The sequence below is a fragment of the Anser cygnoides genome, chromosome 2 (genome assembly GCF_040182565.1).
Source record: "Anser cygnoides isolate HZ-2024a breed goose chromosome 2, Taihu_goose_T2T_genome, whole genome shotgun sequence".
NCBI classification, from domain to species: domain Eukaryota; kingdom Metazoa; phylum Chordata; class Aves; order Anseriformes; family Anatidae; genus Anser; species Anser cygnoides.
The window spans coordinates 69,018,829-69,039,286 of record NC_089874.1 but is presented as its reverse complement, the minus strand read 5'-3'; the positions used below and the strand labels follow the sequence as shown (position 1 = coordinate 69,039,286).

Genomic DNA, 20,458 nt, shown 5'->3' with positions numbered 1-20,458 from the left:
GGTGCTCACAGTTCAATTGTCAGCAAAAGAATTCAGATTGTGAATATATCATTGTCCCTTTGAAAACAATCATAAAAGATAAAGAGGAATAAATGTGAATTATGCTACAGTTAATCCCTATGACGGGTTAGAAAGTGTGGTTTGGTTGGCTCTGCTAGGCTGAGATTTAGCAAACAGAAGCATAGAATACAGTAAAAATAAGATGAGGATAGATACGCAGTTTGGGAACGCAAGGATTATCTGGAGAAATAAAACTGATGCTTTTTCCCAATTGAACTGGTAAACTGATTAGTTTTGCAGTTGCTGTCTACTTCAACATAAGACGAAAGTATTCATACTATGTTCTCTAAAGAAAACTTATTTGTTCCCATCTAAATTTTATAATCATGCCTTCTGCATTTGTAGAAGCATGTGCTTTTAAGTCTCTTATATAACAAGTATTCTCTTAAGTGAATCTTTGTTGTTAGAACGTGGATGGTTTTCAGAAATTTGGGAAGTTTGGCAAGTTGTGGTAGTCTGGCAAGTGGAAAGAAAAATTGAACTTAATCTGCCTTTTTTCTATATATCTTGTTTACCCATGTATACTTAAGTATATTTTAAGACCTCAGGATTCCCAGACTGTGCAGCTTGGGTTACCCCCAACTATTGAAGTTGCTTCATTTACCAATAGGATTTTTAGGGTAATGAGCATGTTTACATACGAGGGAACTTCTGCTCAGACACAATCACAACTCCATTTGTAAATGGCTGTTAAACAGTAACTCTTGGAAACTTTGAAATGTTATTTGGCAAGCAGTCTTGAATGGCATGATATCTATCAAAAATAAAACTAATGATGTATTTTAAGTAGATGCAAGTGATCCTAATGAAGCGTATTTTGAGGGAGTAAGATTGGGAATAATGCTGGGTAGAGATATATGGAAAATACCTTTCTTCAGTGGAAAAAACAGCATTATCTACATGTGATATTCAGACATGTTACCATTGTCAGGAGGTAGAAAGGTAATTGAACTTTATATTAGGCATCAAAGTTTCATAAGTCTTTCATTTTAGTTTGCTTCCTTTTCTAGATCTTGCTTTTGTCCACCAACAGAAATCTTTGTACCTCCATAAACTCCTACTGAAATCAGTACTGCAGTCAGCTCTGTTAACTGTGTCAAGATCGGTTCGAAGGTTGCCCCTGTCTTGCCAAGGAGGATATATACCAGTAAAAACAAAAATGTACATGTACATCCATCAGTCAGCGGACAGACATCAAAAGTCAGCTAGACTGATTAGTAGATACTCCCTCTCCATCCGTTCATCTCTGTGGCAGAGCCAAGATTACCCCATGGGAGCTCCCCAGTCTGTTGTAGACAAATCAGACTGGGGAATGATCTCAGACTGGTTCTCTGGCAGCACTCTGGGATCAGAAATTTATGCCAGAGATGTTGGCCAAGGTGAATGTCCCAGGCCTTGAGTGACCCCCTGTATGGGGGGGTAAAGGGGGCTAAAAAAAAACCACCATTTTCCTATCCTTTGCCTAAGCATATCTAGTAAAAAAGTTAAAATATCAGGGAAGGTGAGGAAAAACTAATTTTAACTTGGTTTAAATAGTTGAAATATATGTCTGTGGGGGAACTGGATATGTCTGTTTCAATTGCAGATTAGCATGTTTTAAATTGCTTGTTGCACACTGCTAGAAAATGTTAGACCTGGCAGGGTACCAAAGATGCCTCAGGTAGAAGAGATCCTGTCCATTAGGAATTAGAAGGAGCTGAACCATCTCTTCTGTGCATGGTGTCAGATCATGTAGCAAGCTGACATTGCCACAGCAGTCTTCAAGTCCAAATACTAGTATTGGTCGAGCAGAACTAAAAATCGTCACTTGACAGCAAAAACTTTCTTGAAAAAAAAAAAATCCTCAGAATATATCCGTAGTCTGTGAGATTACAGTGTTTTACATAGTGCTGAATTGAATTTGTCCATGCAGCGTTGTCTGTGGAATATTTTTTTACTTGCCAAAAACAAATATCAAGGATGACATTCAGTGTATATAAACAATTTTAATATATATTGTCATTCGCTGTAGTTCTCAGAAGGGTAGTCACAAAGTTAAGTGAGGAGACCGATTGCTCTATAAAGAAAAGATTACTAAGGCATCATTTGATTTGCTACTTAGATGTCAATTTGGATGCTGCTCATGGAAAAAGCCAATAAAAGTTTTCAGGCACCATATGTTGAAGTACTTCAGCACAGATTCACCTGTTAGTAAAACATTAGCCTCCCCACCTCAAATTTCAGGTTGGACCTTGCATGCTATACACAAGCCTTGAAGCAAGAGATGTTTTAAATAAATAGTCTCTTGTTGTTTGTGTATACAATGCTCCTTTGCTGAAACCTGTTTAGTACTTATGGGGCAGATTATAAACTGAGAAACAAAAATAACCCCTTAACAATAAACAGTACAATGCTAAAAACTCACCTTATTTGTCCCCAAACTTGCACAACTAGGTAACTACATACCTTTATGTCTAGAGGTTAGTCAAGGGCAGCAGGTGTGGGTGTGGGGAATACACAGTACTTCACAAAGCAAAATGCCAGAATTCAATACAATGTGGGAAGTTAGCCTGATGTAAAAAAACGAAGTTATACTGTAGTTGAAGTTTTACCCTGTATACTGGTTGCAAGGAAGATCAGTCAAAATACAAGACCATGAAAAAGTACTAATTGCTGAGTGTGGTTTTTTTTTTTTGATGTTTAATTTCAGTTTTAACAGTAACATTTTCTTAACACTTTCTGCATGTTCAGTTTAGTGCTTTCCTTACAAGGAACTCAAAGCTTCTATGAGTGAAGAATTGAGCCCCTTGCCAACCCGTAGTGGGGGGAGAAAAGAAAATTTTCTACAAAAGAGGAACGTAACCTGGTGATATATACCTTGATTTGAGCCAGGTATTCTGAATTCCAGGCACTGTGTCATATACATGATATCATGCTGCTGTGTTAGTGTGTATTTATGTATTTTGTATTTCAAGCTACAAATGCCTGCAATTGAATTGATGAAGATAGACTCAAAGATGTCTTAAAAGACATGGTGGGATCCATGCAGTTTCAGGAAGTTGAGCTTATATGCAATGGCAAATACCTACCTCCACCCAAGTCATCTTGTCTGATAAAATGTTTAAGTTGTATTTGTTGACGACCAAGGATTGAGGAAAGGATGACTTTTGTGTTTCCAAAGCTGGACGATGGTAGTGGCTTCTGCAAAGTAGAAGAAACTTGCAACAGTCACCTTTTAAACTGTTGATGTGCCTACTTGTACAACTGCACCATAAAGCCTTTTAAATATTAGAAGATGCAATTCCAATTAAATGGATTGGTGTAGCTGTCACCTTACTGAATTAGCAACGTGGTTTTGCATGACAGTCCACAAGCTTCAGTCTTGCTTTGCCTCTATGCCATCAGGAGCAGTGGTTGCAGTGGGGTACGATGGCCAGTAGTGGCAGCCACGCACAAGTTTGAAATAGTTTGCACACCACGAGGGGTACCCTTAACACAGACCTCGAACTTCCACCTTTTAGAAGAAGCAGGGTCTTAGAAACTAAGCTGGACACAGTACATAAGATCAGAATATTCTTCAACACACCCTCTACTAATAAATACCTCTTCTCCTTGAGACAGCAGCTTCTTTAGATAGAACCAGTGGCTCAGTTATTTTTAGTCAGTATAAGCATAACTCTTGAAAAATCAAATGAAGCTGAGACCGAATGGGCACATTTGCTGTGATGCTCCTGTTTTGTTTTCCTGATTAAGCTCCTACTCGCTGTCTGCCCTCAGACAGGCTAAACCCAGGCCAGCAGCCTAATCTGCACCTGCAGCCTGGACTCCCATTGCAGCGTTAGTTATTTTCAGCCACAACAGGCTGACTGTCTTGAGGTAAGTACAGATCTTGGACTCCTGATATGTCGTGTTTGTGTTATTATTTGAAAATATCAAAATAAATTCATATTCTAAAATTCTAGAAAAATTCTACTGTGCTGAGGATCAAAACCAGGACCACAGTTTTTCAGTATACATGTATGTAAACATACACGTTTGTAAACATAAAAAAGGCAGGCTATGAATAGTTCTGGAATCTCAGCTGCTTTTCTTCAACAGTTCTCTCCTGGACTTCACAAAAAAGACTTCTCAAAACTGCAGTGTTCCCACCTGCACTTTGCTAAACCAACATCTGTCAAAAAAGCAACAGACTAATTTTGGGGGGATAAAGTGCCTGATAATTCAAAGCCACACATGCCCTTTGGGGTACAGTTAGAAGTGGGAGCCACCCTGCTAGGGACTCAAAGCCCTTCAAGATAAGGAGAACTTCTGTTACTACTCTTTCCTTTCAAGAGAAATACAAGTCACAGAACAAAACAGGTGCCCTCTTGTGAGAGGTCATGAGAAGCTCACAACATCCCCAATGGAAGATTGTAAATGCAGTTTCTGGGATGTGTAATCCTTACTAATAATCAGTGCAAAGGGAAATGAGGCTTCCAAATAAAATGCGCTATACACATGTAACACACAGAGTGATCGTGTTTTACAACTTGCTGGTAGATGAAGCAAACTGAATACCAGGATATCTATTCTTTATCTACTGTTTCTGAAATCAAATTTAATTATTAAAAAATGCAGAAGCAATCACTGAAAACAGGGGTTTGTGCAGCCCTTTAATCTTGTTCAAAGATGCTCAATCACACACAGAGTTGTAAGTGGAAAAACTAACCTTGAAAATATTTATCCAGCTCTCATCCTTGCTGGATCAAAGATCAACTCATGTACACAAGTCCAGCTGTGTCATGCGAGCCTTCCTGGAGGTACCTTCGTTCCTCATGGAGGAGAATAATCTCAGAATCACCAAGCCAGTAGTCACAATTCTTGTAATCTTTTCTAGACAGCATCACATGTGACTGTTCCTTTCTCTTCCTGTATTTACAGTTCCTCTTCTATTGTTATTCTTGTCTTTGCATTTTTTTTGCATTGTTTGATGTTGAATAAAAATGGTAAGGTAAAAGGGGGAACTGCCTCATTATGAAAAAACGAACAACTACCACCAAAAAGAGGAAAAACATAACTTATTTGTCTGAAGTATTTTGACTGCTGTTTATTGCTAGCACTCTAATAATTTTTTTTTTCTCCAGAGCCTTGCTCCTTGTTATACTAATTTTCATATCTGAGTGTTTTCACAATATTGCAATAACTTCTTAAAGAATCTTTTATAGAATGAACTGCAGTGACCAAGCAATGCGGGGGGGGAGGGGGGAGGGAGGATGTTAAAAAATAACAGCAAACTATTACTATTTTTCAGTAGTCCTTTCTATTTCAAGCAGAGTGGGTACCCTCTGCAGGTAACTATCTTCAGCTGAGTTTTTTGGATGTGTGCCCTCTTAGCTTTGAGTGCCAAAGTCTTAGCAGGATCAGTACTATTTCGTTTGTTTTAAAGTTCATATTGCCGTCCTAGCTGCAAACCTGGGCAAGCAAACAGCACTGAGACATGGATGCACCAAGCAGCTGGTTTGCATCTGAATATGATTTTTCCCCAGAGTGCGTGTGTGGCTGGGGGCAGGAGGGGGCGTTGTAGTAAATATTTTCCTTGCCGTTTGACAGTGTTTTGTTGTTGTTTTTTATTTTATATTTTTAATGACAAGTAAATAACTATAAGGTATACTATGTAGTAATCTGGCACTTGAACAGATGTACAGAATGAAAAGGTAAAAGGGATACAGTCTAAACACGGGTGCAAAGCTATTTTGCTTGTCTTAAAAACATCAATGCATATTCCCCCTTCTTAATTTTTTTTCTCCAGTCATGCCTACACATATTCTGTTTTTTGTGTGCTTCAAGTGGACTGTGTGAAGAGAAAGCTGTCTGCCTCTCTGGGGCAGCAGTGCTACGGAATTGCTCTTTCTCCTGGCTCTGTCATGTGCAGTTCTGCACAGTGACTGTGGGAGAGGGGGGCTGCACCCAACGTCACACCAGCTGGCAATAAAGCCCTGCAGCTGGGCAGCAGCTGACAAGGCAGCAAGGTTGGGGAGCAGGAGAGGAGGTGGGAACCAGGCAAGACTTCAGCTCTCTGCCTCTTCTGGAGAGGGTGACACCTGCAAACTTGGTGGCAGATGCTAAATATAAAGGTGTGAGAGGAACCAACTGCAACTTTAATTTGAATGTGTGTATTTATTTTCTTTTCCCATCACTACAGTGACCATCTCTTTGAGCACAACGCCTCATCTCATCCCAAAATGTTTTTCTGGCACAACCAGCCTGAACATTATCACCATCACCAGTATCCCACCAGTAACAGCAGCTACCTGCGGTAAGAAAAAAAATGATTGGGGGTGACTTTAATGATAATAATTGTAATGGTCTAACACACAATAACGTAGACTACACAACCTTTGCTAATTCAGAAGTTCAAGCCTTCTAACAGAGTTGGCGGTCACAGACCCACTGACAAAAGGTTGTGCAGTGGAGTCACCACAGTGGAGATTTGCTTTACTGCATCTTCATGATCTTCACAACTCTGCCACCATATGTATATGCAACAAAATGTCTTCATGTGATATTCATAAACGTGTTAAATGTTTCTCTTTCAAATTTCATTTGTAGTCTGAAGGTAAAACTCTGTATGAAGTCATACAGACTTATTAGCACCTTGGTGGTTCGTATCTACATTGAAAAATGCATTTTATCTATTGAAGCTGCATATCTATTGATATGCAGGATCAGGAATATGGGCCCCTTGTAGTCTCAGGCCAGACACACTGGTTAAACACTTTGCATTGAAATTCTGATGCAATATATAACTTATTGCATCAGCATATCCCTATGAGCTTACTTTACCTCTTCATGACTAAAATATTGTGTACACTATTCAAAATTTTTCATATAATTAAAAATGATTATGGTTTGACAAGAGATACATAGATTCCATATTATCTTGATGTTAATTGAGTTTCAATTTATAACATGGTTCACTCTCTGTATTAAACTTTAGCTTATTACTTTTTCACTAATTACAATGTGTGTAAACGTGATAGTGTTTAATAATCTACCTTGATATGGGTATTTACTTGTTGGTAGTCTCATGCCTAGTACCATATCATGGTATTACTTCTGGTCTTGTAGAATTGTTGAGGAGTGTGATTTTGTTAGAAATATGCCAAATTTTGTTTTAAAAATGCAAGGAAATGAAGTGATACGTGGGTTCTGATAAACAAAAATGTTAAACTAATGACATTTTTCAGTGGAATTTTACCTAATTAGTCCATTTCAGTGGAAGGGTCAGGGCAATGTGAAATTTGGATTGGCTAACACAAGTATGTAGCAAACATAGTACTGTTTCTATTGACTCAAACAGCAAACCAGAAATGAAGAATAGGTGCAGGAGTTTCCTTATGGAGTCCTGCTTGCAGGTGACATGCATAGCTCTGTAAAAGGAGACAAATAGCAAGGGTAAGTGAGGACCTCCACTCACAGCTCCATTCCCACTCCCTTCTTCAGTGCTGTTCAGCACAGAGGAGGTGTCCCCTCTTGCTTTTTTCAGAACCTCATTCACTTAGGGCCCATTTTCACCGTGTCCTTGTCTGTCTTTGTTGCTGCCCCCTGTATTTGCTTCTGTTGCCCCCTACCATGCTTATCTCAAGATCTGCCATCCACGTCCATCTGAAGTTACTCTTCCCACACACATTTGAACTGTAGGTTTGGGTGGCAGTGTGCATCTGTGTTTTGTATTGAAAAACAACATAGGGAGGGATACTTCCATAAATTATGGGTTGTGTATAGGAACTAAGAAGATTAACCCTCGAGGCTGATGACCTTAAGCAGAATGGATAAAAACCTGTTTAGGCACTAGGTTTCCATCTGGCCATAACCATGAAGTTGTTTGGTTCTGTCAGATCCTCTGCCATGCTTCAGTCCCACATCTGGACATCAGTAAAGTTTACTCAGAAACTGCAATTGACTTAGCCGAGCATGATGGTCAGTATTAGTGGAGAGCAGATGGAGAAAGGAGCATCTCAGGATCCCTTCTTCCCCCCTCTGCCTTCTCCCACATCCCACTAATAAAACCATTCTTGAGACACATCTACGCAGATATATTTGCATAATCAGGCTCCTGCTGTACGCGCCTACCCTCTGTTATATCAGTTCTTCAGGTACAACTGGCGGGCGTGGGCTCAGGGTACAGCTTCCTATCAAGCCCTTCCTGGGAACACAGTTGGAAGAGTTTTTTGAGGAAGCTCATTTGTGTTAAGAAAGAGACTTGCTCTGAAGTCGCAAGTCCCGCTGAAATGGTGATAGGGATGTGTAGAAATGGAATGGGAAGGCCACATGGAATATCATTTATGAGAAGTCAGGCTTGTGGATTTAACCTGCTTGAAGGGTTACATAAGCAATTTGAGATCTCAGAATGCTTAAGTCCAGTTTTGGACAATTCCACCAGGCATGGGAAAAGGTTTGAATGATATTTATGCAGGCAAAGCTTGGGAAGGAATCAGGAGGAGAAAACGGTATTATTTTATAAGGCATATAGAGTCTTCCGTTCTACAACCTCTGCTCTCAGCCTTACTGATGAGCATACGTTTATGATTAACGCACAAATTCTGCAATCTATTCCTCAAAAAAAAAATCATGTGCCTAACTTGTGAGACTCCACATGGGGTTTACATTGCTTATGTTGCAGAATAGGGATTTTATGTGACAACTTAATTTTCCCAGTCAGGACTGATTATTGCTTATAAAGAAAGAGAATAATTTTACTTTGGCAATAGGCATCTGTTTTCTTTATTTGCTTGGACTTCAAAATATCTTGAACTCTATTCACCCTGAGTATAAGGCCAATATAAATGTTTTGGAAGAAATTATCCTGAAAGTGAAATTATGGGAAGAGTAACAGAAAGATTAGGATTAAGAAAAAGCTACGGAAGCAGCTACCATTCATATTACAATATGCAGAATGTCAACTGTAGGCATTAAAAAATCACAAGACTAGTTGGTTAGTTAAAGTGAAAAGAATAGAAAAAATGTTTTTGAGGTTTTTGTTTGTACTTGCTATCTGTCTAAAGATATTTTAAACTCTTTTGTCAAAAGCTGAGAAGGCTGCATGGTAATTACATAGAGATTTAAATTGAGTACCTGAGCTGATTTGCACTGTAGCTACAACTCTGTACGCTGGAGTTGGTTAGATCTGGCTGGGAAGTGGTGCTTGTACGCATGGTTGATCCTCAGCAGATGATCTGAGAAAGGGACTGAGCCAGGAACCTGCCCCAAAGAAATCAAACACATCAAAGGCCTGTACTTTAAAAGCAAAAAGCAACAAAACCCACAAACATAGACTACAAACCTCCAGTGAAAACTTGTAAATAATCCAGGGATAGAAATAATGCTAAAGAAAATAATGTTTGCATTACAATATTCATAATTTAATTGAACAAGTTACTTTACATCCTAAAATAATGAAGGATAACAAAAATACTAACACTCAGTTGGCTTATTATGGGCAAACTTTTGAAGGCTGAACTGCAAGAGAATGGGTCTTACTATATCTGCTCACGTTATCCTCAGCAGAGATTGGAATTTGTGTCAGAAGAAACCAACACCTATTAAAAAAAATCATATAAATTTATGTCTTATAACTACTATGTAGCTTAATTACATTACTATGTAATGTAAGTAGATAAACCACTGTTGCTATGCATAAGTCAAACTGGATCTGGTTTATCTGGTCTTGGATCCTGCTCTTAACTTATCTCCAACTGTCAGAAGCAGAAAGTTCACTTCTCTTGATTTTCTGCAAACTCCCAGTATCTTTTGTATCACTTAGAAAAGTAGGTTTTGGTGTTATGTACGCCACTTTTGATTTTAAAGCCCATGTTATGTCTATAAATATCTGCCTAACGTAAGGTTTGAGGTCTCAATTAAAAGTCTAATTCTTCAGTGATAGGAATTTAAGCTAACTTGTGCGACGACTGTTGCATGCTGAATAGCAACTACCAGTTTGGTAATTTAACAGTCACTGGAATTAGTAATGCTATTTTTGGCCTGTTACCCACCTTCAGAAATAAAAAAAATAAAATAAAATAAATCCATCATAGAAATAACTGCTGACTTTTTGCCAGGCTTAAGAGAGGTATTTTGCCAGCAATATTTTCAATTCTGACTAAAAGCTGTAGTAGCTTGGTAGTTATTGCCTGTGTTAGAGACTTTGGCACCCGCTCGTGCCCTTCTCATAAATGTACCTTTTTTGAATGTGCTTCTTATGTATAGACAAACTGTTTATCTACCCAGAGGCAGGCAGGGAACACTTAAATCAATTACAGCAGCAAAAATACCAGTACCATTTTCATAGAATCAGGGAATCATTTAGGTTAGAAAAGATCTCTAATATAGTCAAGTCCAACCTTTAACCCAGCACTGCCAAGTCCACCACTAAACCATGTCCCTCAGCACCACATCTACACAGTTCTTGAAGACCTCCAGGGATGGTGACTCAACCACTTCCCTGGACAGCCTGTTCCAATGCCTCACAACCCTTTCCGTAAATAAAAATTTCCAAATATCCAACCTAAACCTCCGCTGACACAACTTGAGGCCATTTCCTCTTACCTTATTGCTTGGTACTTGGGAAAAGAGACTGACACCCATGCCGCTACAGCTTTCTTTGAGGTAATTCTCTGCAGAAACTAGTAGTTTAGTCTTAAATTATCAATCTCTTTAGAAAGCATAAATAATGGACTGCATGTTTCTCTATCTTTGAAGCTGTCATATGAATATTTTGAATAACACCTAACATTTTATTGATAGTGAAATTAGGGCCTTCCTGTCTTGTAGCTTTGGAAAAAAAATGCAATTTTATTTGCAGCATGTTCCTACGTGATCAAAATATAATTTATAGTCTCAAAACTTTTCTATACTTTGCTTGCTAGGTGAATCATTTGAATGAAATGTCTCATAAAATTATTTAAACAATCCTCTGAATGATTAAAATATTTTTTTTTGTAGAGGATCTTTCTTTACCTAAAGTTATGGGTTATTCACCCTATTATCACCCTTCATTGGACCAAGTATTTTAGGATCAGAGGGAACATGATTAAAATATAACCCACTAGCCTGTCCTGTTCTTCCTTGCATCCCTCCTTGTATTCTCCAACTGCTAGGCAATATAATTGTAATTATTTATTAATAGCTTAGCTGTCCCTAGGATTCTTTCCTTGGAAACTATAAAATAATCAATTAGAAAAGCAGCATAAAATCAAGATATTTTATTTTTACAAAATAAATTCATATTGCAGAAAGGGAAATTCAATGCTACTTGAACACACCAGCCTTTAACTTGTTTCAGCCTGTTAAAGGAGGGAAAACAGCCTCTTAATGCATCTGAAAACCTACAAACGGGACTTAAGTCCAAGGATACGGGCCAAGAAACAAGTCAAAGGCCCGAGGGTAACAGAAAACAAACGCCTGGCAGTGAGCACGTTGCAAATACTGCACTAACAGCCTCACAGACCACAGTGGACGCAGCCAGCCCCTCAGGCTAACGGCCGCCCTGTCGCTACTTCCTGCCCGCTCCCCTTTCCGCTTCCGCCAACACTCTCCCGGCGTGCCTCTCCCCACGCAGCGCGGAGGGCGGGGCTTCGCATCCGAGGTCCCCCCTCCTCGCAAAACCTCCCCTAGGGTTGGCTGCGCCGCCCTACTCCCCTCTCCTCCCTCTTCCGATTGGCCGAGAGCCGGCCAGTGGGCGGTGCCGGGCGGAGGGGAGCTGAGGCCGTTCTTTGGCGGCGGTGGCTGCCATGTTGTCGTGAGCGGCGGGCGTAGCGTGAGGCGGAGGAAGGGGGCGGCCCGGGGGCAGGCGTTCCCGGTCGGGCGGCGGCGGCAGCAGCAGCAAAGCGGGGTCCTCCCCGCCGTCGCCGCCTCCTTCTCCCTGCCCGCTGAATGATGCGGCGCAAGGCGCCGCTCAGCTGGCTCGGGGCTCGAGCGGCGGCCGAAGCGGCGGCGGCGAGCAGCGGCGAGGCGGAGGAGGAGGAGGAGGAGGAAGAAGAAGCGGCGGCGGCGGCCGGCGGCCCCCCAGCCCCTCCGGGGATGCTGATGGGGCCCCCCAGGGGCTGAGCCCGGTCCCCCCGCGCTGCCCCTGCCAGTTGCGGGTCTCCCCTTTCCTCTCCGTGTCCCTTCTTTTCCCTTTCCTCTCCCGCCGTGCCCCGGCGGCCCCTCCCCGTCCGGCCCCTCCTGCGGGGCGGTGGAAGATGGCGTGGGTGCTGAAGATGGACGAGGCGATCGAGTCCGGGCTGGTGCACGACTTCGACGCCAGCCTCTCCGGCATCGGGCAGGAGCTGGGAGCTGGCGCCTACAGCATGAGGTACGGCAAGGGAGGGGTGGGGTGCGGCGCCACCCCCCCCGGCCTAGCCCGCCCTGTGGCGGCCCTTCCGATTCCCTCCCTAATTCTGTATTTTTTTAACTTTTGTTTTATTTTTCGCTCCCCGGGGAACGGGCACGTGGCGGAGGGAGGCTCCAGCGTGCTCCTTCTGCAGCCCAGGGCCTCTGCCGGGGCTTCCCCGGTGTGCTGTCAGCCTGCCTGCCGCCTGCATACGGCATCCCTCCTACCTGTACCTGCCCGCCTGGACCTCCTGTGCTAGAAAATTGTCCTCCTGCATCTAGCAAACACAATTCAGTTCATAACAAATAGTAGACGTTTTCTCTCAGATGTCTTAAAAACGTTATTTCAGTCGCTGTGCTTGTTAATAGGTAGTGATACGATTGTGTTTTCTTCACTCTCCATATTTATGTATAGGTCTTTAGTGGCCTCTTTTTTTTTTTTTTTCCTCCCCCTTTTCCTGCCATGTAGCTCTTTCTGTTCTTAATCACCTTGGCAGTTTCTTCACCTCTTGGTTGTTTTCCAGCTTTTGCAGTAAAAGTGTTTAAATAGTCTTTGGGTGTGCTTTTTCAAAGTTAAGATAAAACTGTACTTAGAAATAAGTACATTTTATTTCAGTTACAGGCAAAGCATTTAGATTCTTAAGTGACTTCTTAGCGCAAAGAGGGAAACTACTTTTGAGACTTCTGAGATTTCTGATTTTTGGGAAGCGTCTTAGTCTATGGTCTTTTGACAGTTGCTCAGTGTTTAGTGGTTGCTTAGTCTCTAGTAGAGACACGTAAAATGCTGGCAGTTGATAGTTTTCTTGGCCATATGGAAGGTGTGTTTTCTCTCAGGATTTCCTGAAACTTGAAGGCCACCATGAGTTGCAGCTAGCATCTGTATTTTAAGGAAATGCTTCTCAGGTGAAGTGCTGTAACTGCAAGATGCTTGTTTTAAGTTATAAATCGGGGTTTCATTTGAACAGAAGTGAGGACTATTTTCCTAGCTTTTGGGATTTTGAACTCAGTAGGCCTGCTTTATTTATATATATATATACACATATATATATATGTGCATATTTTTAATTGAAAATACCCTTGAGAATTTGTCAATTCAGAGAACGAAGTGATTTATCTCTTTTAGCGAGGATATTCATGATTTTGTATTCAGCTATTCTGGACTATTATTTTACTTCTGTCCTATTTCTCTCTTTGTCAAGTGAACGTTCATCCTATAAAGCGGTATGTTGGGTTTTGCAGGCTGCATGGCAGGTGCCCGGATGTTTTGAACATTTGGTTTCTGGTTTATCTTTTCCTCATGCAAACAGTATTTGATAATTCATACTCTTGTGTTTGAGAAGCATGCTTTATTTTTTACCATGGTCTGTTTCTTTCTAGGATGTTTTAGAGTAAAAATTCTTAGTTTTGAATGGGAAGGCTTATTAAAGACTTCCCTTTCTGTTTGTAGACTGCATTTCTCCCCCCCGTGATGCACACTGTTCAATTTCTTGAAACTTTGAACATTTTAATCTTTGTTGTTGTTGTATAGGTTGTTTGTATCATACTTTTCATAGTGGGCAGCAGTCCTAAGCTTTTTTATTATTATTATTTTAGTTGATTGTACTTTCCCATTTGGATGCTTTGCATTACCACAAGAAGAGTTCCAGCACTTAGAAGTAGCTCACAAAAAGTAATGTTGGATAAGCAAAGCTGTAAGTTGGCATTAAACTTGATGTTGCACACTTTGAATTTTTGACAAGGCACATGAAAGTGTTTTGGGAACATGTACTAACATGGCAACTTTAATCTTTGAACACATAGTTAAAGGGGTGACCTAATTGATTGCAATTAGTGTTTGCTGGACTCAAAGTGATTTCAGCAAGTGTATTAGTTATTTTATGTGCTGTATTGAGTTCTACTTAAGGGAAATCATGGCCTGTTTGCTTGGTAGTGATGGCAGGCTGGAAAACTAAGAGGAGTGGCATAACATGGAGAGTGAAGATATTACTCTGCTACTGTTCTGTGTGCCAGTGGAATCTAATTACTTGTTGCTTCCTTGCCAAAATGTTATAGAAAAGTGTTTTCCTAAGAATACTGAGAGAGGTCCCATAGCTATATGGCCCATCATTTTTTAAGGAGCACTTGCATATGACCCCTTAACGTATTTAGGGTGTATGTAATGTAGTTGATGTTTCATTGAGTTGACAGCTGTGCCCTGAGGTAGAATATTTGATGTTATTCCTGTGTTTTTCCATACTGAGAAAACTGCTCACGTCCATTGATCAGTAATGAGTACAGATTTCTGTAAAGGAAGCTGACTAGACCGAATTCCTCTGAAGATTCATCTTCAAATAGTGCTCAGCATTTCTTTACAATCTTGAAACCCAGTTTTTCTGCTTTCTCTTTTAACATCTTTTCAGGCAATGAGAAACTGCCTGTAAACAGGAATTTCAGTGCAAATGATAATAGTTATTGTCAGATGTATCAAGTATCCCCCCCCCCCCCCCCCCCCCCCCAAAAAAAAAAAAAAAGAAACAGTACCTACATAAAACTATGGCACTTTAACCACAGTGAGTTTTGAATATTGCTGTTAACTCAGGTTGATAATGATGCTGATGCATAGAATTAGGACTCTGACAGTGATCTCTTACAGATCTGGCATAATGTTCAGAAGACAGTATCTTCATAATGCAGCAAGAATTATGTGCTTTTTGGGACCACTCATCTTTGTATGAGCTATTAAAAATGCAAGCTGTTTCACTGACAAGGTAACTTTGAGGAGCTACTTGCCTTTTCTCTAGCAAAATTCCATATTTTGTATAATTAATTATTTCATCAATGAATTAATTTAAATTAAATTAAACGAATGTTCATATGAGGACAAGTACCTTAGTATTTGTGAATTAATTTTTATGTACAATTTGGAAGCTTAGTATATGGCTTTCTTTAAGTGCTTGCAGTTCCAGTGGTATTTCTAGTGTTGAAATTAAGGCCTGTCCTTGGGGAAGCTGATTATTTTCAGGAGTAGCTATTCTGGTATATATTTTTGGATTAAAAACCAAAGCTTATTAAGTGAAATAAAAGAAGATAACTCTCATACAAAAGGTCAATACGTTTTAAAATCCAGACAGTCCTCCATTTTTGGAGTCAGGTCTGTTTGACTTTACTGTTTCCTCTGAAAACTTGGCGTGTCTTTGGAGAATTGAGCCGGCCGTGGCTTTGGCTGGAAAGAAGGAAACCCTACTGCAGTTGGTCTTCTTGTCTCACTGTGCTGCAGAGAGCTGCTGATGGGCTTCAGTGGTAAGGCGACTTTGTGCATCAGCTCTCCTCCAAAGGTGAAGCTAAAGCAACTGTTAAGGCTGCCTGCCCAGCATTCAGGGAACTGTTGTCTTACAGCTCTTAGTTTTGCTGTCAAGTGAAGAAGAGAAGGTATTGTCTTCATCTCACAGTTTTGGGGTCCCTGACATCCTTTTCTTGACTTATGTTTAACAAGACTGGGTCACGACAGTTACTGTCTTTAATGTATTGTCATTGTGCAAAAAAGAAAGAAACGGAGGTATGTCATTCAGGCCCTGTTTTCCTTGTGGCTGCTGTTATTTTCTGACAGGATGACTGTTTTTGCTTTCCTTCACACCACCCACTCTTCTGAGACTCTGCCACGAGTTATATATTCCTTTTTTAAAAGGAGAACTTAAGGTAACTTGAAAAGGGCTTTTGTTTTTCTCAAACGTAAGCAGTATTTCTGCGTAGTAAATTTAAAAGCTTCCTTTGTACTGTTCTTGTCTACTTTAATGTATTCCACTGTAGAAAAAGTAAGTTTTACTGACCTGTGGACTCTGTAAAATAAAATTCCATGTGCTGGTTGGATTTGGAGCCAGATTGTGTGTGCAGACACAAGTACGTAAATACCTGTCACGAAATAGGCGTTTGTGGAAAAGGAAAATCCCCAAACCTCCTGCGTTTCTTACCACGCATAAAACACTTATGGTTGCACATGGATCGGTGGCCATGTTGAAAGGTAAACCTCACGTTGTACATCACTAGCATTGATCCCCCTCCCCAGATAGATGCGTGAATACATTTCCAAAGGTCAAGGAAAAGATTTGCATAGCTGTATTCTGTGTACACCTCTCATGATGTAGGATGGAGAGCAGGGCAGCAGGTTTACCATCACTTAGGCTTTGTGGATTATTCCCGCTTAGCGATCCCTATACTGCAGTTGCCTGACCTCCCTGTGTTGGAGGAGTGGATGGAGAACCAGGGATTTGTGACTGTAAGTAAATGCTATTCTTAAGCCTTTTCATCGGTCCTGTCAAGAGCAGGAGTATGGAGGTTTTGGCAGGGGGATTTTGGTGTGTGTGTGTTTTTCTTTTGCCAGGTGTGCCATAAATTGAGGCCTTTAACCAGTTCCCATTAGGATGGTTTGTGGGATTCCCAGGCTCGGCATTACATTTACACCTGTTTTCTCGTTCATCTTGCATTACTTCAGAGAAGGTTGTTTGCCAGCAGCTCCTTCTGGTGGTCTCATCTCATGTTGAGCTTGCTTATGCGGACCCAGGGAAAGTGTTAGGAAGTATCAGCTCTTTACGTTTTCTTATTGCTTGTTCTGACACCTTAACAGTGTAGAGCATAACTCCAAATCCTAACTCCAGTTCAAATCCTGTTTAAGAAGCATTTTTCCCAAGGTATTTGCCCTTGTAAACCATGGTTTAAAGTTCAGAAGACCTGCGTTTTCTTGGATGGTTGAGTACTCTCACACCCAAAAGTATACAACTCGGAAGGGCAGATAAGGCAAAGATTGATGGAGTGTCACTTTGAATTTTGATGACATACCAGTTCCTGTTTTTGTAAGGACAGGAGGTTCTTCATTTATTTTATGACCATGTTATCAGGAGGCAGGTTCTTTTCGTAATGCTTCAGAGAAAGTGCTCTGAAGAGGGGTTTGAATTTGGAAGAGGGGTTTGAATTTGGAAGAGGGGTTTGAATTTGGAAGAGGGGTTTGAATTTGGAAGAGGGGTTTGAATTTGGAAGAGGGGTTTGAATTTGGAAGAGGGGTTTGAATTTGGAAGAGGGGTTTGAATTTGGAAGAGGGGTTTGAATTTGGAAGAGGGGTTTGAATTTGGAAGAGGGGTTTGAATTTGGAAGAGGGGTTTGAATTTGGAAGAGGGGTTTGAATTTGGAAGAGGGGTTTGAATTTGGAAGAGGGGTTTGAATTTGGAAGAGGGGTTTGAATTTGGAAGAGGGGTTTGAATTTGGAAGAGGGGTTTGAATTTGGAAGAGGGGTTTGAATTTGGAAGAGGGGTTTGAATTTGGAAGAGGGGTTTGAATTTGGAAGAGGGGTTTGAATTTGGAAGAGGGGTTTGAATTTGGAAGAGGGGTTTGAATTTGGAAGAGGGGTTTGAATTTGGAAGAGGGGTTTGAATTTGGAAGAAGGGTGATCTTGTGGTTGAAGAAGACATTTCACAAACATGGGAAGGAGTTAACTCGTAATTTTTGTTGTCTTTCTGTACTTTGTTCATGTAGGCTATTTAAAATAGGATAGCTTAACACATGTGCTCCATCTAACTGGATGCTGGGGTTCAAGTTGTAACCTGCACCTTGCTTCCTCTTGTATGCCTTCCTGCTACTCTTCTTCTATGGTAAAGTTTCACTTAAGTACTTCTGTAGCACAGATAGTTAAAACTGGGTGTTGCAGATGTGTTTTACAGCATACTTTTGCTGTGTAATGAAGATTGTTTCTATTTTGGGGGGAATAATTTCTCATTCCTCTAGGAGGAAATAATGCTTTCACGTGGTTTCCTACTCTGAATTGTGAGTATGCTTGGCATCAATTCTTCAAGTGTGCAATGAATTCTTGTTGTAGAAAACATTTGTCATAGTGAAATTTAGATGGTCCCTATGTGAGTTACCATAAGGATAACCAGCAGTGTTTTTTGGCCTTCAAGAGCTGGGAGCCATGCAGTTTGTCTTCTAGTGTTTCTCAGTGCTGCATGCTTATGATGATTTCCCAGGTTAGCATAGACATTAGCTGATTTCATTGCTCCTGTTACTAAGCATGAGGAGGGAAATGGACTTAATCCATTGTGCCTGCCCTCAAGTCACACTGGATAGGACGGGGGGTTCTCCACACCAAGATTTTTATCACCTGGTTTCTACTAGCCTCGGTTGTGTTGGGCTGTGCTATGAACTGACAGAGGTCCCTACATAAAAGCCCTGCAGAATATTTTGAAGGGAAAGGGTGGGGAGGGTGCAGCCTATGCAGCAGGAATTCGTTGTGCTGGTTTTGCCCAAAAAACCCTGCACTGGTGAATCATAGGCTCCTGGGTATTTAAAACCTCAATTTGAAATACTTTATGAATACCTTATTGACTCTCTTTAATTGCCTGCAGGTTTTATCTGTTTTCAGATGGGAACACATTTAAGTGACACTGCCATGCCATTCTTTGCATGAACGAACCTTAAATGTTAATTAAATGAAGTTCAATTAAAGATTTCTAAGAAATAGTTTTGAATTGCAGTGGTTCCTCTTTTTATTTGGAATGTACTGGTACCTAGAAGACTGTTTCTTTTATCAGAAAAATATGTGGTTTTATGTGGGAAAATCTATGAAGATTCTTATATTTGCCTTGTGCATTCTTATATTTGCCTTCTAGAGCATTTTTTTTTGGAATAGTGGCTTTTAAGAATGTGCATTGTGCTCTCTACAGCTAAATTGTAGGGTTGAGGAGCTGGGTATGTTCTTTCCTCTGCAGTAGCAGTTAGTCATTACCACTTTGTGTGTATTAGACAAAGCAGGTTTAAAGCTGGCTAAATTTGTCTTTTTTTGTTGGCTTCAAGTGCCTTATCTGTTAATTTAACTAGTTCATTAACCAGTACACACATTTTAAGATAGACAGATAGACCAGATGTATTTTTGTCTGTAAACCATAGGTGGAAAATGAAGGCTTGAAAGATATTTTTCATAAATAGATGAGAGTTTTAATTTTGCATGTTATGTGAAAGCAAGTACTGCAGAAATTAGTGAAGAACTAAGGGTTATTCATTTGGTGACATGCTTTGCATATCTGCTTTGTTGCACTTCTACTCTTCTGTGTGTATTTTAAACATTGTAATTGTTGCCATGTTCTTTCAGTGATAAAGTTCCTCTTCATAAAAACATCAACCAGTGTTCTGTGTGCTGAAGTGTGTCACAGGCAAAGCCTCCTAAGGCTGTCCCAAGTCCTGTCTTGGGACACGACTTCTCTCTGAGGAGGAATGGCCTGTTGCAGTGCTCCCTCTTGTGTTGGGCTGCCCTTCTGACTGGCAAGAAGGCGTGAAGCACCTGGGTGGTTCTTCTCAGTCATCCTCAAGTAGTAGTCCACCGATCTGTGAAGTTTTCTGTCCTACCTCTGTATGTTTGGCTGCTTTTGTCTTCATAAACAGATTGTTTTCTTTTATACATTATACTCTTTGTATACATATAGGAGAGTTCTCTTATATGGGTGTTTCTTATCCTCCTTTATTGCTAGTTAAGAAATACAGCATCTTTGGGGTTCCAGTCTGGGAACCTGGCATCACCAGTAACTATGGTATGGTCCTGCAGGAGTCCTGTGCTTTTGGGACAGCTTCCTGCCTTCATGCTTGTTTGTAGCATTTCCTGTGGTTCCCTCCTAGTGGAAAGGAACCCATGAGGATGTCTTTTTTTTTTTTTTTTTCTTGTTTAATTCTAGTTATTACTTTTGGGAGAGACCATGAAGCCTGTACAAGATATAGGCAAACTTCTTAGACTTGTTCACCATTCAGAAGTGTTTCCTCTTTCAGGTCAGTGTAGCTTCTTCCAGGTCCCAGGGTAGTGGTGTATGATGTGGCTGGGCTTTACCTCGCTGCGTGTGGCATGTGCTCTGAAAGAAATGTTGGGGTGCCCCAGCTGCACTCCTAATACTTCATATTTATTAAGACCAAGACTATACTATGGTCTTCTTTGACACAAATGTATTGGCTGGAATTTCACTTCTTAAAAAGTGATTATTATACTGATACTTTCTGAGTCTCCAGATATGAGTTGAAAATCGAGAGCGATTACAGAATTCCCTTCCTATAAAACAAGCTCTCA

General features: G+C 40.6%; 1 protein-coding gene and 1 long non-coding RNA gene across 5 annotated transcripts in view; one reads left to right on the top strand and one right to left on the bottom strand.

Annotated features, from left to right (window-relative positions):
• Window positions 1-5,572: 5,572 nt before the first annotated feature.
• Window positions 5,573-11,774, bottom strand: LOC136790114 (uncharacterized). Its single transcript, XR_010829400.1, has 3 exons — window positions 9,154-11,774; window positions 7,277-7,448; window positions 5,573-6,329 (listed from the first exon to the last, which is right to left on the bottom strand). It is a non-coding gene; the product is annotated as an uncharacterized lncRNA (long non-coding RNA).
• Window positions 11,775-11,818: 44 nt separating this feature from the next.
• UBP1 (upstream binding protein 1) overlaps window positions 11,819-20,458 on the top strand; it is a 39,025-nt gene continuing 30,385 nt past the window's right edge. The window contains exon 1 of one of the 4 annotated variants that reach the window (XM_013190405.3): window positions 11,819-12,370. In XM_013190405.3, the coding sequence (XP_013045859.1) occupies window positions 12,258-12,370 (113 nt within the window). In that variant the 5' untranslated portion in view covers window positions 11,819-12,257. The remainder of the gene's footprint in view (window positions 12,371-20,458) is intronic. The other 3 variants (XM_013190404.3, XM_013190406.3, XM_013190407.3) reach the window with 3 other exon arrangements.